Source organism: Podarcis erhardii, assembly GCF_964252035.2.
Source record: "Podarcis erhardii genome assembly, chromosome: Z".
In the NCBI taxonomy this organism is placed as follows: domain Eukaryota; kingdom Metazoa; phylum Chordata; class Lepidosauria; order Squamata; family Lacertidae; genus Podarcis; species Podarcis erhardii.
Window position 1 is genome coordinate 48542733 of NC_138504.1, and position 16908 is coordinate 48559640.

The 16908-nt window shown below is 49.8% G+C and overlaps 1 protein-coding gene across 1 annotated transcript; it reads left to right on the plus strand.

Moving 5' to 3' along the window:
• The first annotated feature begins 215 nt into the window (after positions 1 to 215).
• Positions 216 to 10601, plus strand: FUT7 (fucosyltransferase 7). Its single transcript, XM_081847743.1, has 2 exons — positions 216 to 420; positions 8915 to 10601. The coding sequence occupies exon 2, from the start codon at positions 8989 to 8991 to the stop codon at positions 10045 to 10047; it is 1059 nt and encodes a 352-aa protein (XP_081703869.1). The 5' UTR covers positions 216 to 420; positions 8915 to 8988; the 3' UTR covers positions 10048 to 10601.
• Positions 10602 to 16908: the final 6307 nt, after the last annotated feature.

A 16908-nucleotide genomic window follows, 5' to 3' on the forward strand; every position in this document is an offset into this window, starting at 1 on the left:
GGGAAAATACACTAGGCGTTCTCTCACTCCACAAAATCTTGTGGTTTGATCTAGCACTGCTGCCCTCACCCTAAGTTTTCTTAATCAGACCCACTCCATCTTTGAGTGTTGCCTAAGTTCTCTCTCTCCCCCCCCCCCCCACCGCCATGTGCTGCCATGCAAGACCAGGCACTGGTGTGGGGGGGTGTCCAACCACATGAAAACGCAATGTGAAGTTTCAGGAAACCGCTGTAGAAGCAGGGTGTGAAAGACACCGGTGATGAAATCTTACCAAGAAAGAAAGAAGAAGGAAAGGAAAGAGATTGCAATCCCCTACTCAGCAGCTGCTTCCCTCTGCTGCTGCTTCCAAAGAAAAAAGGCCTCTTTAAAAAGAAAGAATCCATGAGGTTTCGAGCATCTTATGACAAGGAGGGCAACATGGTAATTAAGCTGTTGAGGGGTGAGTTATGTTGTTTGATGGGAATGCTTCTCCTGATATTTTTGTTTAGGTGCCTTGAACCCCAACCAGACAGATTGATTGATTGATTTAAAAAATCAAATCAAATAAAAATGAATTGCAATTACTTTTTTAAAAAAAGAATAACACAGTTCTAAGAGACCCCTGGGGTTGTTTGGTTTTTTGCACTTGGCTAACCAAGGGCTAGCAGTTGTGTGCTACTTTTTTAAATATAAATTTAAAGTAGGATTTTACATGGCACTTGATTCACTGCTTTCTGCTGCTCTACTGTCTCTGACTTTTTGCATTTTATGTTGCTATGGCGGGGAGCTCCCTGGGAGAGGGGTAAGAATTTTATCAAGCTGCCTGTTTGCTTTTTTCTTAGGACAGTGTTGTTTTTAAATGATAAGCTGAAAAGCTGAAGGAAGGAGAAAATAAATCTCTCCATCTAACTTCAGCTAATCTTGACTCATGAGCTTGACGTTCTCAGCCATTCACTGCTTCCTGAACGCCACATATACAAGCTCCCCTCCCCTCCATGTCCTCATTAGTCTACCTCTAGAATGGGCACATTTTGCACACTTTTGAAAACCAGCATCCTTTGCCAAATTTGCAGCTAAGGCTTCAGATGGAGAAACTTTCATTTTCACATCCAATTTTGGAGAGTAATTTTTTTAAAGGTAAGGATTAAAACATTGCCAAATCTTACACATATGGGTTACTTCCACATTGTTGCTATTTGTGAATGAGATTCATTAACATACCAGCAAATTCAGGTTGTGCTATTATAGTTGATTTGGGGTTCTTGTGCAAAAAAACCTATTCCCCTACCCAAAAACAGCACACACCCAAACTTTCATGATAAGGAAAATGATGATGGCGAAATTGACTGGGAAAATCAGAAAACAGGAACTTTAAGAAGGAATGGGAATCATTTACAATGTATTTAAGTGAACACCGTAAACAACTAAAAAACTTTGAGAGGATTTGAGTAATGCTTATAATATGGTAAAAATTGACTATTTAAGAAAAATAGAGAAAATAAGAGAAGCAGGTGAAAAACGGCTGAGAGTGGTCACCATGGAAGGGCGGAGGCGAGTCAAAGGATTTAAGGAATCCTAAATGATGATGTTGATGTTTAAGGTTTGAATGTAAAGTGGCAATGTAAAACTTACTAAAAAGATTTGAGGGGAAAAAAAGGAAAGTGATGAGAAAATACACTAGAAAATGTGGGATAACAGTTGCTTTGTTGCAAAATCATTTTACCTCTGCATTAAAAAAAATCAGAACAGATGCTCAATAAATAGTTAAATTCATCTGATCACTCCCTGAAAAAGAATCAGGATGAATGCTCAGTTCAGTGGTACCTCAGGTTACAGACGCTTCAGGTTACAGATGCTTCAGGTTACAGATTCTGCTAACCCAGAAATAGTACCTCGGGTTAAGAACTTTGCTTCAGGATGAGAACAGAAATCGTGCGGCGGCAGCGGGAGGCCCCATTAGCTAAAGTGGTGCTTCAGGTTAAGAACAGACCTCCAGAACGAATTAAGTTCTGAACCCGAGGTACCACTGTATACAGATCATCTGGAGATGCCCTTTAAAAAGACATTGACAATTGCATTTTTGAAAATTGTGTTAATATCCCCCCTCTCTGTGAGCCTCATGGCTGAGTGGGGATTTGAACCCTTGTCTCCCAGGTTCAGCACTCTTAAGCACGACACCATTCTATTATCATATCTATGAGACACCTCCTACGCCAAATTCTCTACGTGTCATACAAACAAAAAGAGAGTGGAAACCTAACAATAAAAACCACAATCAGCTTGAGAGGCAACTGTCAGAAGAAACCCCAATGCAGGACCTCAGGTGTAAAACTTCTGACTGTGAAAACTGATTCTTGTCCACTCAGAAATAAGTCCAACTGAGCTTAGAGGGACTTACTCCAGGGGCAATTGCAATCAAAACCAGAAACGTCGACAGCTGGGAATGTTATTAACAGTACAAAGGAGGGTTAGAATAACTTTTGCTGTAAGGGTGTGGTTCCTTCTACTGTATATAGATTATAGCAGGTGACGGTATATTTTTGGCTGCTGCCGGTATGTTCTCATTGAGCTGTGTCAGTGTGCCATGCTCAGGTTGAGCAAGCTCTGCTTTCCTCTTTAGATCTCATGCATTAAAGTGTTTTTTTCCGTACGATTAAGATTTTGGTTTTTTTTAAAAAAAGAGTGCCCATTAGGCAGGACACAATTATTATTATTTTTTTATTTGCCAGGAAGTAGGAACTAAGTAGGACCATGGCTTGATTCAGAAGATGCACCTAAACCTTCCCATTCTACACAAAGCCTTCTGCTTGTTTTATGCCAGAATCAGCCTTCACCAAACTGGTGCCCTCCAGCTGTTTTGGGGCCTCGGCACTTAATATAGCCAACGTGTTTCATTAGAACCACCACTTCCTTACCGCCTGGCCTTCAGAAAGGCAGCGTTCACTTGAAATGTGTTAGCAGGCTTCTGTTTAAAATCTCTGATCCTCAGAGTCTTGGTTTACAATGGTGCTGATTGCTTGTTGCTCTTCCTTATTGGTTTTTAACCGAATCCTATTGTTTTATTTCGTTTTATTACACTTTGGGGACTTTTTTATTATTACGTTTTATTATTACTTTGGGGACTTGTATGGGTGGGAAGGGCTGTAGATCAGGGAAGGTCGCCGGTTTGAGCCCCGCTAACCTCTCCAGGTGGGGTTGAGACAGACCCCCTGCCGGAAATCCAGGAGAGCCTAGTGGACAATATTGAGCTACTGCCCATCAGGGTAAACAGTACTGAGAAGGATGAGGCCAATGGTCTGACTTGGTATAAGGCAGCTCTCTATAGTCCTAACTGGAAAGCAAATAGCTCAGTAGTAGCACATTTTGCATGCAGAAGGTCCCATTTTCAATCCTCAGCATCCCAGCATCTCTAGGTTGGGTTGGCGATGCCCCCTACCTGAAATCCCAGAGAGCAGCTGCCAGTCAGTGTAGTCAATACTGAGCTCAGATGATCAATGGTCTGATGGTATAAGGTGGCTTCTGACATTCCTATGAAGGCAATAGTTTTACAGTTGTCTTTTATGGCCTTTCAGCTGATTCCCTGGTGGCCCGCTGGAATGTGGAGTTATTGACTGTTTGGCTCCGAAGCGCTCTCTCCGATTGCATGGAGCCCGGACAGCCCCGTGGTTTCCACGGATCTGAGGGCAATGAAACAATCGTTGAGACGGCTAGAGCGGCGGTGGCGGATAACTCATTCTGAATCTGACCGGACACAGGTTAGAGCTCAACGTCGAGCCTACCAAGTGGCGATAGCGACGGCGAAGAAGAATTTCTTCACCGCCTCTATTGCATCTGCAGAAAACAGCAGCAGGAGACTTTTTCAGGTGGTTCACAATTTAGCGGAACCACCTGCAACATCGGGGCCCAGTACGGGCCACATGTTCTCCTGCAATGATTTTGCAAAGTTTTTTGCAGATAAAATCGCTCAGATTCGGGAAGAAGTAGACTCCACCGTGGGAGCAGTGCCGGGGCGGAGAGTGCTAGAGTTCTGCCTAGTCAAGTTGAGTGGGATCAATTCCAATCTGTTACCTCCGAGGATGTGGACAGGCTGCTTGGACGAGTGAAACCAACCACCTGTCTCCTGGATCCTTGCCCATCCTGGCTTATAAAAGCTAGCCAGGAAGGACTGGGCGATGGGCTTCGTGGGGTGGTGAATGCTTCCCTCCGTGAGGGAGCCTTCCCAGACACGCTGAAAGAGGCGGTTATTAAACCGCTTCTTAAAAAACCATCTTTAGATGCGGCCACGATGGCCAACTATCGCCCAGTCTCAAATCTTCCATTCTTGGGCAAGGTGATTGAGCGAGCGGTTGCTGAACAACTCCAGGCACGCCTGGAAGAAGCGGACCATTTGGATCCCTTCCAGTCGGGATTCAGGCCTCATCATGGGACTGAAACTGCCTTGGTCGCACTGGTTGATGATCTCCGGCAGGCTAGGGACAAAGGTGAGAGCTGTTTCCTAGTTCTGCTGGATCTCTCAGCGGCGTTTGATACCATCGACCATAACATCCTTCTGGACCGTCTAGAGGGGCTGGGAGCTGGGGGCACTGTCATACAGTGGTTCCGCTCCTTCCTCCTGGGCCGTGTTCAGAAAGTGGTGGTGGGGGATGAGTGTTCAGACCCCTGGGCTCTCACTTGTGGGGTGCCTCAGGGTTCTGTCCTCTCCCCCATGCTTTTCAACATTTACATGCAGCCGCTGGGAGAGATCATCGGGAGGTTTGGGCTGGGTGTTCATCAGTATGCGGATGATACCCAGCTCTACCTCTCTTTTAAATCAGAACCAGTGAAGGCGGTGAAGGTCCTGTGTGAGTGTCTGGAGGCGGTTGGAGGATGGATGGCGGCTAACAGATTGAGGTTGAATCCTGACAAGACAGAAGTACTGTTTTTGGGGGACAGGAGACGGGCAGGTGTGGAGGATTCCCTGGTCCTGAATGGGGTAACTGTGCCCCTGAAGGACCAGGTGCGCAGCCTGGGAGTCATTTTGGACTCACAGCTGTCCATGGAAGCACAGGTCAAATCTGTGTCCAGGGCAGCTGTTTACCAGCTCCATCTGGTACGTAGGCTGAGACCCTATCTGCCTGCGGACTGTCTCGCCAGAGTGGTGCATGCTCTTGGTTATCTCCCGCTTGGACTACTGCAATGCACTCTACGTGGGGCTACCTTTGAAGGTGACTCGGAAACTACAACTAATCCAGAATGCGGCAGCTAGACTGGTGACTGGGGGCGGCCGCCGAGACCATATAACACCGGTCTTGAAAGACCTACATTGGCTCCCAGTACGTTTCCGAGCACAATTCAAAGTGTTGGTGCTGACCTTTAAAGCCCTAAACGGCCTCGGTCCAGTATACCTGAAGGAGCGTCTCCACCCCCATCATTCTGCCCAGATGCTGAGGTCCAGCGCCGAGGGCCTTCTGGCGGTTCCCTCATTGCGAGAAGCAAAGCTACAGGGAACCAGGCAGAGGGCCTTCTCGGTAGTGGCGCCTGCCCTGTGGAACGCCCTTCCAGTAGATGTCAAAGCGATAAACAACTACCTGACATTCAGAAGACATCTTAAGGCAGCCCAGTTCAGGGAAGTTTTTAACATGTGATATTTTACCGTATTTTTGGTTTCTATGGAAGCCGCCCAGAGTGGCTGGGTAGGCCCAGCCAGATGGGCGGGGTATAAATAATAAATTATTATTATTATTATTATTATTATTATTATTATTTGGAGGACACCATTTAGAAGTCAATTAAAATGGAATTCAGTAGAGATGGAGCCTTTTCTGCAGTGTCTCCCATCCTCTGGAACTCACTTCCAAACGGTCTTATAGTTTTGTATCACATTTTTATGTACTGATACCTTTTGGGTGATACCACTACAGTCTATATACCACTTTTCAGTCCAATGAGTCCCTAAATCAGGGAGGAGCAAATAATCAAGCCAAACAACCAAATGCACAAGTTTTTAAAGAATATATACTTTGCATTGTTGATTGGGGACCCTGTTAACCTGCATAGTCAGCAATTACAGCAGGCATGTCCAAAGTCTGTTTTGAGGGGCCCCCATCTGGTTTTATCCAGCCTCTGTGGCAGTTTATTTATTGGGGTCAAATCATTAAAAAAGAACTTCAATTCTAGAAAAAGCTCACAAATCTGGCCCTCTTTGAAAAAAGTTTGGGCACCCCTGAATTATAGTACAGTGGACGCTTGGGTTGCGAATGTGATCCGTGCGGGATGCACGTTCGCAACCCGCAGCGTTCACAACCCGCATCTGCGCATGCACGGGTTGTGATTTGGTGCCTCTGCACATGTGCAAAGCGCGATCTAGCGCTTCTGCGCATGTATAACCACCGAAACCCGGAAGTAACCCATTCTGGTACCTCTGAGTTTTGGCGTGTCCGTAACCCGAAAAAACGCAACCTGAAGTGGCTGTAACCCGAGGTATGACTGTAATCTTAATCAGCGGCGTAGCATGGGTTGTCAGCACCCGGGGCAAGGCAAGTAATTTGCGCCCCCTAACCCGGGGCAAGGCAAGTAATTTGCGCCCCCTAACCCGGGGCAAGGCAAGTAATTTGCGCCCCTAACCCCTAACCTGCCGCTGATGCCAGCTTCTTCTTGCTGCTGCCTGGGCTGGGGTATTTACGGTAAGGTAGCCACGGCAGCGGCGGGTCCGTGTCAGGTGATCTGAGGCAAGTTGCTGCTGGCGCTGCTGCCCAAACGACGCCGCTTGCCCGGAGGAGGAGGAGGGCAGAGAGGCGAGGAAAATGCAACATGGCCCAGCAGCTGCTGCAGCAGCGGCGGCGGCGCTGTGAGGAGGGGCTGTCTGGCACGCCCTCCGCGGCCCTGACGCGCGGGGATCGCGGCGAGCGCTGAGTGCCGCTGCCTGCTGGACGCCTTCAGCCTGGACGCGCGCACAGCTCGTCGGTTCCGCGAGACATGGGGCTCTGCTACAGCCTGAGCCCGAGGCTCTTCAGCGACTCCGGAGGCGGCGAGCGCGCCTCCCCCCGATGTTGCGCCCGGTGCGGCCGGCCCCCCCTGCACCCCCCACGCTACGCCACTGATCTTAATGCACATGGTGGGAGGAGTAAGAAGGAGGAAACACTGTCATGTTTCTGTGCCAGCAGTTACTTTCTGAGACCCAGGCATCGTGGTAGAGAGTTGCAGCAAACAGGTCATGAGGCCCAAAGGAAAAGTGAAAGCGTCAGGTGTTCTTGTGAGCCCCCACCTGAGCGTAGCAAAGTGCTGAAACAGCAGCCACTGTTCGAAATTGCTCAGACCAGTTACTTTGCTCCCCCTCCCAGATGGAGTAGAGCCTGTGTGCGACGCTCACATGGACAAGTCCAGCTCCCTGGACAGTTCCTGATCCTTATGAAAGGTGTATTCAGGAATGATGTTTTCCTTTTGTGTGGGTGGAATAGTTCCTTTCTTCTTTCTGTTTTCCTGCTTGCCTCCCAGTGCTTATCCCAGGTAAAAGCCCCAATGCCTGGTCTTGGACTGCTAGGTCTGCGACTCTTTCTTTGATCTTATATGTCAGAGCAAGATGGGCTGAACGCAGTTAGGAGAAGTTATGTCATTTACTCAGACTGATAGTCTGATCAACGCTATTAAGGAGTTCACACCACTTTCACACCAAAGCCTTCCTCACAAAGCCTTGCCAACAACAACAACCACTACTAAAACTTGAATTAATTTACGCTGATTAAATCAATTTATTTGCAAGTTGCTTTAATTTCAAATATTTCATCCCATGGAACCTGTTTTATTTCCTATCAATTCATAGAATCATAGAATTGTAGAGTTGGAATGGGTCCCCAAGGGTCATCTAGTCCAACCCCCTGCAATGCAGGAATCTCAACTAAAGAATCCCTGATAGAGGACCATCCAACCTCTGCTTAAGAACATCCAATGAAACAGACCCCACCACCTTTGAAAGGAGTTCATTCCTCTGTTGGGCAGCAAATGTTGTCTAAAAGATCTTCCTAGTTGGAATCTCCTAGTTCTTCCTAGCTGGAATCTCCTTTCTTGCAATTTGAACCCACTGGTTCATGCGCTCCCCTCTGGAGCAGCAGAAAACAACCTTGGTCCATCTTCCATGTGATGTCCCTTCAGATATTAGATATTAGATATTCTAAACACTTCTATGAGAACTACAGCACTTTCTACACTAATAAACTGGGTGGTTTGTCCCAGTTAGTCTCGAGCCTATGGTTTTCACTGCTTCATATCTACTCCTTCTTCCACTGAGTTGCTGCTAAACAAATTAAAACCTTGATCAGGAGATCCAGTGATTGCTAATGCATTGGTTAATCCATGGTATGGGCTGGCTTTGATTGGATCTCCATATATGTATAGCATACTTGTAAAGCAAAACACTTTGCTATAATCCTTACAAAAATCTTACAGGGTAAATCAGTGCTATATTGCCACTAGGGAAACTGAGTCCAAGAGTCCATTTCTATGTCCCCTCTGGCCACCACAGGAGTGAGTTCACAGTGAGTGCAAAACCTCTGAAGACTTCCTCATTAGTCACTCAGCAAGCATGAGGGATGCACAGGACCCCATTTTTCATTGTAACAAACAAAGAATTTCAACAGTTCATTGCCCTTTCACAAGGGAAGCTGGAAAGAAGAACCAAAAACTTGTTTCTGCATGATTTGGGGGATTCTTCCATCTCCACCATCTTCATTTTCAAAACTTAGACCAGATACCAGACGTTAGGAAAGACCCTCCCCTGCGAAGCTTGCAGAGGTTTTGCCAGCCAGTGTGCGAACAATACTGGACTAGATGGGCAACTATAGACTACTGTGGTCTAAGGCAGCTTCTCATAACTTTCTACACAGAACTTTACAAAAACGGAAGCTTCTTTCTTGGACGTGTTTCCCTGGAGTTGACTCTCCTCTCCTCTTCTCTGTTGCAGCATTCTAACGCCCACCCTGACTGAAGGACAAGAAATGCTGACTTTTGAATTCAGGAGAATTAGGCACTTGCTTAATGAGCAAGAGGATGGTGTCCCCTGCCTGCACAATGGCCTCCTACTCCATGATCACCATGAAGAGATTTGCTGGCGCAATGTTCCTGCTTGGCGCTGTGTTCTTGAACTTGACGTTCCTTGCCCAGCCATTCCATAACCCCAGCAGAACTCAAGCACAGAACCATTCCCTGATAGTCCTGATCTGGGACTGGCCTTACGGCCATGCCTTAAATCTCACTGGCGATCCCTGTGCCACACTTTGCTCCATCAAGGGCTGCCAGCTGACCTGGAACCGCAACCTGTACAACCAAGCAGATGTGGTAGTTTTCCACCACTGGGCACTCCAGCACCGCAGATCGCACCCCCCTGCATCTAAGCCCCACCCAGGGCAAAAGTGGGTGTGGCTCTCCCTGGAGTCCCCTACACACAGCAAAGACCTAGCCAGGTGGGATGGAGTCTTCAACTGGACCATGACGTTCAGGCGGGACTCTGACATCTTCATCCCTTATGGGGAGCTTGTCGCCCAACCATCAGATGAGGTGGACATCCCAGAGAAATCTGGCCTTGTGTCATGGGTCATCAGCCACCACCACCATACCCAGCAGAGAGCGCAACTGTACAGGAACCTGTCCAAGTACATCAAGGTTGATGTGTATGGGAGGGCAAACAAGAAGCCTCTCTGCCCAGCCTGCCTACTGCCCACCATCTCCAAATACAAGTTCTATCTGGCCTTTGAGAACTCCGTCCACCGGGACTACATCACTGAGAAGCTCTGGAGGAACTCCCTCCTGGCTGGATCCGTGCCTGTGGTCATGGGGCCTCCCCGAGCCAATTACCAGCAGTTCATTCCTGGTGATGCTTTCATCCACGTAGACGACTTTGGCTCTGTGAAGGAACTTGCAGACTTCTTGCTCACCATGAATGAGAGCCGCTACCAGAGGTTCTTTGAGTGGAAGAGGAGTTTTGCCGTGAAGCTGTATGATAGCTGGCCAGAGAGGTTCTGCACCATCTGCCAGTGTTTCTCCAGCCTGCCCCAAGAGAAGGTCTACCACAGTCTGGAGAAGTGGTTCTGGAGTTAGCAATCAGGGTGGGCTGAAGTCAGGGGCCTCGCTAGGTGCTTAAGAACCTAAGGACCTAAGAAGAGCCTTCTGGATTAGGCCAATGGCCTATCTAGTCCAGCAATTGACTAGCAAACTCAGAGGTAACTCAAAGCAAAAGTTTGCAGGAAAATGGGATGGTTATAGAAGATACATTCAAAAATACAATAATAGTTTTGACTCCGTGCTAGCTTTCAAGTGACAAAGGAAGTAAAAGGAGGTGGACAACAATTAAGGATTTATTATGTTTTCTGAATGTATTGGAAAATCTATACAGAAAGGTTTATTGTTTTGTGTACATTCAATTGTAAGATAAAATATATGCGTAGGGACTCGACAGGAAGTCAAAACTGAAGAAAAGATTTTGTAAGATAAAAGGGGGAGAAATATTTATTTTCATTATTATCACTATTTTGTGCGTGTGTTTGTGTGGGTGTATGTTTTGTATGGAATGTTTGGGAGGAAATAAGACGGCAGATAACAAATAACAAACAAAATATTGATGTATGTAATTTTTATTTCTCAATTCTGTTTTGTGGTAGTATAGTCGTAATTTTTTTTGTAACATAAAATCATTCAATAAAAATTATTATTTTTTAACAAAGAGAATCATTGCTGTCTCTGCTGTGACTGTGGAGGCAGAGCTGAACCCGCATGGCTGGTAGTAGTCCTTGCAGGACTTGGGGCACATGGGCCAAATTTGCATTTGCTGATTTGTTGGTGTGCCTGGAAATTTAGGCTAATTGTCAGAGGGAAAGATCCCCTGTAAGCATTAAGAAAGAAAGAAAGGTTGAATGGGAGACAGCAAGGCAGCAGATCTGGAGCCCAGTGCAAAGGACCTAGGGGCCACCCATACATACCAACAATGCCAGCTGCTGAATTCAATCAAGGAGCACCCTGGGCTTGGTCCTCCTTGTGACGAGTCAGGATGAGCCTGCAAGAAGAGGGCCCCAGGGCCCCATTATTGCTCCACTGTTCTTTTGCACAAGCTTCTGACGTGGCCTGTTTCCAAATCGTTCTTCGTAGCAGCGGCAGTGAGGTCATGCCAGGCTCCTTCTTGGGCAAACCATCAGATTGCTCCACAACTGCCTGTGCCTTTGTTCTTGCACTCCAAACCCTGCCCGAGACAGATTTCTTGACTCAGCCCTCTCTTCCCAGTGCCTGCAAATTGCCTCTGGTTCTTTATTGGACCTGCATCTGGATGAACGTCAGAATTCGGCTCCTGACCCAATCCTATCAGGATTCACACCTGTGTGCTTGGCTGCCTGCGGCCCAGCAGGCACAAGTGACAGGGGTGTTCCTAACAGTTTTCTCATCTCCGCTCATCAGCTAGCTTGAGCCTGTACAAGACACAGGGGTTTCCTTTCACCCTGTTACTTTAATAATAATAATAATAATAATAATAATAATAATAATAATAATAATTTATTTATACCCCGCCCATCTGGCTGAGTTTCCCAGTCACTCTGGGCGGCTCCCAATCAAATGTTAAAACAGTACAGCATTAAATATTAAAAACTTCCCTGAACAGGGCTGCCTGCAGATGTCTTTTAAAGATAGGATAGCTGCTTATTTCCTTCACATCTGAAGGGAGGGTGTTCCACAGGGTACATAACTGGTACATGCTTTCTCTCTGTAGGTGGGCAGAGTTTTGTTTGCTTCACACCAGGTGGTGGTTGTATGTCCGGCTGGGCACCGTTTTATGTCTTTGCTGCCTAGGTGGCTGGGAGAAAGTTTAGCATTTTGACATCTGGACCATCCTATTCCCAGGGAGCAAAACAAACTCATTGAGAAGTTATTCTGCGCACACAGAGCTTGGGTGGCCATCTGACCTGTGATTCCTGCCTTGCAAGGACTGGAGTAGATAACACATTGGGTCCCTTCCAGCTCCACAATTCTACAATTCTATGACTTGGATACCAAGGTTCAGGTCTTGTACCACCTTTTCAACAGTCAATCTGTGGCTGGCTCAGCCTCCAATATATTAGAGGAGCCAGGGCAGGAGACGAGAAAGGCTCCCTTGAAGAAGCCTCAGGCTTAAAGAGTTGAATCGCAAAGTTCATAAGGGTTCAAAGATCTGATACTGAGAACTAAGAATATATATCTTTCCAGAAGATGACTGAGAACACAGAGAGGGGGGAGGGGGGGAGAGAGAGTGCTGATTAAGCGGTGTTAAGTTGTGGGTTGACATAGCAGACGACACAGCGATTTCTCCAAGTAGCTCTTTATTTCGTAAGCTGGAATAGAACTGACTGCAAACAGCTCAGCCGGCCTGCTTTTATAGGCAGCCGGCTGTCAACATTGTAGCAACAACAGCCCAGAGTTCCCGCCTAAAATAACTGACGCGGACCTGAGTGAAAACTATCTACAGACCTGAGTGAAAACTATATACAGTATCCCCCTGCTGGCCCAGGGTGAAACTTCACTACATAACACCCCTCCCCACCGAGATAAGGCGTTAGTTACAATCGTAATGGTTTCCTTATATACAGCACTACTCGTAATGGTTCAATTAGGCACAAAAGCATATCGGTTACATTTCCCATACTTAGACCAACAGTGATACCTGTCCAACAACATAGTCCTTTAAATAAGTTGGGCGCTTGGGAACTCTGCCAGACCGCCGGGGACTGGTAGCCAAGTCCGGGGGGCCACACAGTTCTTGCTGAGGCTGTGGTGCGACCCTAGGTGGCGTTGGAACCAACTCCCCTGGATCCGCTAATGTGGGTGGAGCCTCCGCAAGTGGAGTGGTCTGAGTCTGTGGTAAGTCTGGCAGACCCTCTGAAGCGGCTCGGTTCGGCTCCACGCTGGCAGTTTGCGAGGGAGGTGTAGGTGGGGCCTCGCCATCTGTATGTGTCTCTTCTGGAGCCGCAAGCGCAGTTGGGGGCACCTCGGTAGTGTCCAAGTCCCCAACCCTGCGCCTAAGCTGGTCTATGTGCCGTCGCCACAAGCGTCCGTCTTCGAGTGCCACCTGGTACGAGCGAGGTCCAGTGACTCCCACTACTGTGGCTGCCACCCAAGGAATGTCCCCCACATAGTTCCGGGCAAAGACTTGGTTTCCTGGGACAAATGACCGTGGCGCGTTGGCACAGCCTGGGGGTTCAGCCACGGCAAAGTCCGGGTGTAGCCGGTCGAGCGGTGACCTGAGGCGGCGGCCCATAAGCAGTTCAGCAGGACTCCGCCCTGTGGCCGCATGAGGGGTGATGTGTTGCACGAACAAGTATTCGGCGACCCGCTCATGCCAGTCTCCCCGGTCCAGGCGCGCCAGTGCCTCTTTTGCCGAGCGCACCATTCTTTCCGCTTGCCCGTTGCTGGATGGATGAAAGGGTGCCGTTAGGGCATGGCGGATGCCCAGTCCCAAAAGATACCGCTCAAACGTGCCTGACGTGAACTGCGGTCCGTTGTCAGAGACAAGGACATCAGGACACCCATGCGTTGCAAACAGGCCTCGCAGCACCCGGATGACAGCTTCGGTAGTGGTGGAGGGCATCAGGGCGACCTCCAGCCATTTGGAATAGGCGTCCACCACTACCATAAAGGTCCGGCCGTGAAAGGGGCCAGCCAGATCGATGTGCACCCTCGACCAGGGTGTCTTTGGCGTCTCCCAGGTGTGTCCCTTAGCTGCTGGTGGTGCAGGCCTCGACCCTTGGCACGCTTGACAGGCGGACACCCAGGCAGTGATGGCATCGTCCATATTAGGCCACCAGATGTAACACCGAGCCAACGCCTTCATTTTGACAATTCCCGGGTGGCCAACGTGCAGAGCCTTCAGGACGCGCTGACGGAGTCCCTGGGGAATCACGACGCGGTCTCCCCACAGCAGACAGCCGCAATGAGCTGAGAGTTCATGTTGTCTGGTTGCGAAGGGCTGGAACTCTGATGCAAAAGGCCCTTGTGGCCACCCCCTCCACACCCAGTTGAGCACCCGGCTGATGGTGCGATCCTGGGCAGACGCGGAGGCCACAGTGGCAGCCGATACAGGCGCTGCCGGAAGATCCTCAATCAGAAGGAGTGATGAAGCTGGAGCCGGGTCTTCCACAAATGCTGGAAGAGGGCAATGGCTGAGGGCGTCGGCATGGCCCATTGATCTCCCCAGGCGATGGATGAGCCGGTAATGGTAGGCAGCCAGGAAAACAGTCCATCGCAGCATGTGTGGCGAGAGGACCGGTGGAGTTGGACGATCACCGGCGAGGAGGCCCAGGAGTGGCTTGTGGTCAGTGATGAGGTCAAAAGTCCTGCCATAGAGGTATTCATGGAACCTCTTCACTCCAGCCACAAGTGCCAGTGCCTCCTTGTCGAGCTGGCTGTAATTCCGTTCCGTCGGAGACAGCGTCCTGGAAAAGTAGGCGAGCGGTGCTTCTCTTCCGTCTGGAAAACGGTGACTAAGGACAGCACCGATGCCAAAAGGTGAGGCGTCGCAGGCAAGGACCAGCGGCCTGGATTCACTGTACTGTACCAGCACACTGTCTGATGAAAGGAGAGCCTTGACTGCGTTGAAGGCCGCCGTCTCCCGATGACCCCAGGCCCAAGGCGTCTTAGTGCTAAGGAGTCGGTGAAGAGGCTCAGCCACTGTGGCTTTGTGGGGCAGGAACATGTTGTAAAAGTTCAGCAGCCCCAGGAACGCCTGCAACTCCGTCTTGTTCTTTGGGATGGGGGCCTGCTGGATAGCGTGGATCTTGGATGTGGTCGGGTGAAGGCCGGAGGCATCGATAACTCTACAGGAACTCTACCTGTGGAACGGCGATCTGGCACTTCTCCCTCTTTACCTTGAGCCCGGCCTCTTGGAACCTGGTCAGCACGGCACGGAGGCGCTCGAACAGCTGCTGGTGTGAGTCTGCAGACACCAAGACGTCATCAAAATATGGTACCACGCCCGGAAGCCCTTGCAAGAGACGCTCCATAAGGCTTTGGAAGATGCCAGGAGCCACACTCACCCCGAACTGCAACCGGCGGCAACAGAATGCCCCCCGGTGGGTGACGATCGTCTGGGCTTCAGCAGTGGCATCATCGACTGGCAGTTGTTGATAGGCTTGGGCAAGGTCCAGCTTAGCGAAGACCTTACCCTCACCCAGGGAATGCAGCAGGTGTTGGACAACAGGAACCGGTTAAGCGTGCTGCTGAAGTGCCTTGTTGATCGTGCACTTGTAGTCAGCGCAGATTCTCACCGACCCATCTGGCTTGACAGGCGTGACGATGGGAGTTTCCCACTTGGCGTGGTCAACCGGCTCCAAAACTCCTTGGGCGATCAATTTGTCCAGTTGTTCGTCCACCTTAGCCTTGAGAGCAAAGGGAACCCGGCGTGGCTTTAGCTTGATGGGGGCGACTTGTGGATCAAGGCTAAAGGAGATGGGCGTACCTGTATATTGCCCCAAGGTGCCGTCAAAAACCTCGGCAAAGTCTTTGACCAGACCCTCAGTCTCTACGTTAGAGATGCAGTTGATGCCGGTGACTTCCAGGCCGAGGGCATCAAACCAGTCTAGCCCTAGAAGGCTTGGCCGCTGACCTTCGACCACCACCAACCGGAGCAGGCCCGAAAAATCCTTGAAGGCGATCCGGAACCAGCCAACGCCTACCACTGGAATGTCGTTTCCCTGGTAGTCTCTCAGGTGTACGCGGTGAGAGTCGAGTTGCCTTTTGGACACTCTGGGTACCAGTCTTTTGATGGTGCTCCATGACACGATGGACAGGGCAGACCCGGTGTCGATCTCCATGTCACATGGAGCTCCTTCAATGAGCACCGTGACGTTCAGCTTGCGTCGCGTAGGCGAGTCGGTTTGGCCAATCGTGGTTCCAGACGGGCAGCGGCAGTTGGTGAGAGCGAAACAACTTTCCTTGGCAGACTGGAGTGAAGACTTGGACTTGCGAGTCGATGAAGGGGGGGTGTCAGACGGAGCCGATCGGCAGACCTTAGCAATGTGGCCCCTTCTGGAACACTTCCTACAGATGGCGTCTCTGAATCGACACTTGGCACGGGAATGGTTGCCTCCGCAGCCGGCACATTCCGGTTGGCCCTTGGACTTCTGTTGGAACTTCCTGCGCTCCCGCTTTGTCTGGTGCACGTCATCGTCTTCACTGGAGGATGCCTCATCACTGCTGGCCTCTTCATGATGCACCGGAACTGGCTCCCTAGCAAGACGCGGGCTGCTGGACTTGCGGATCTCCTGGGCGGAGCGTTCAGCAGCTTCTGAGGCCACAGCCTCCTCAATGGCTTTCTGCAGCGTGAGGTCTGGCTTGGCAAGGAGACGCCGTTGCAGATGGATGTCCCGGACCCCGCAGACAATTCGATCCATCAGGGCATCGTCTAAGTCTCGGAACCCACAGTGCATTGCAGCCTGTCGCAGGGCGGTGGTGTATTTGTTGATTGACTCCCCCTCTGCCTGGTTCCGGTGGTAGAACGCATGGCGGGCAGCAATCTTGGACGGCTTTGGTGCGTAGTGGTTGCGGAGCTTCTCTTGGATCGTGTCCCATGGTGTTGCCTGGACTGCTTCAGGCGCAACCAATGCTCGGGCCGTCTCAAACACCTCAGGCCCACAGAGGCTGAGGAATAGGCCCCGCTTCCGATCCTTTGATACTGCTGTCAGCTCGTTGGCTTGGAGGTAGCAGTCGAACCGAGCGAGGTAGGAGTCCCGTGATTCAGAGGCTGACGCAAACGGCGGTAGAGGCACAAGTGAAGCCATGATTCCGATGCCGGCGTGAAGGGCGATGGATGGAACACCGTGCTCTAGCCAGAACAGTCAACTCTGAATTGGTTCTGTCCAGTGATTTCGCTCAGTGATTTCGCTCTGTGATTCAGCTCAGTGATTCAGCTCAGTTCAGAGGCTGGCCGCATCTGGCTGTGCTCTG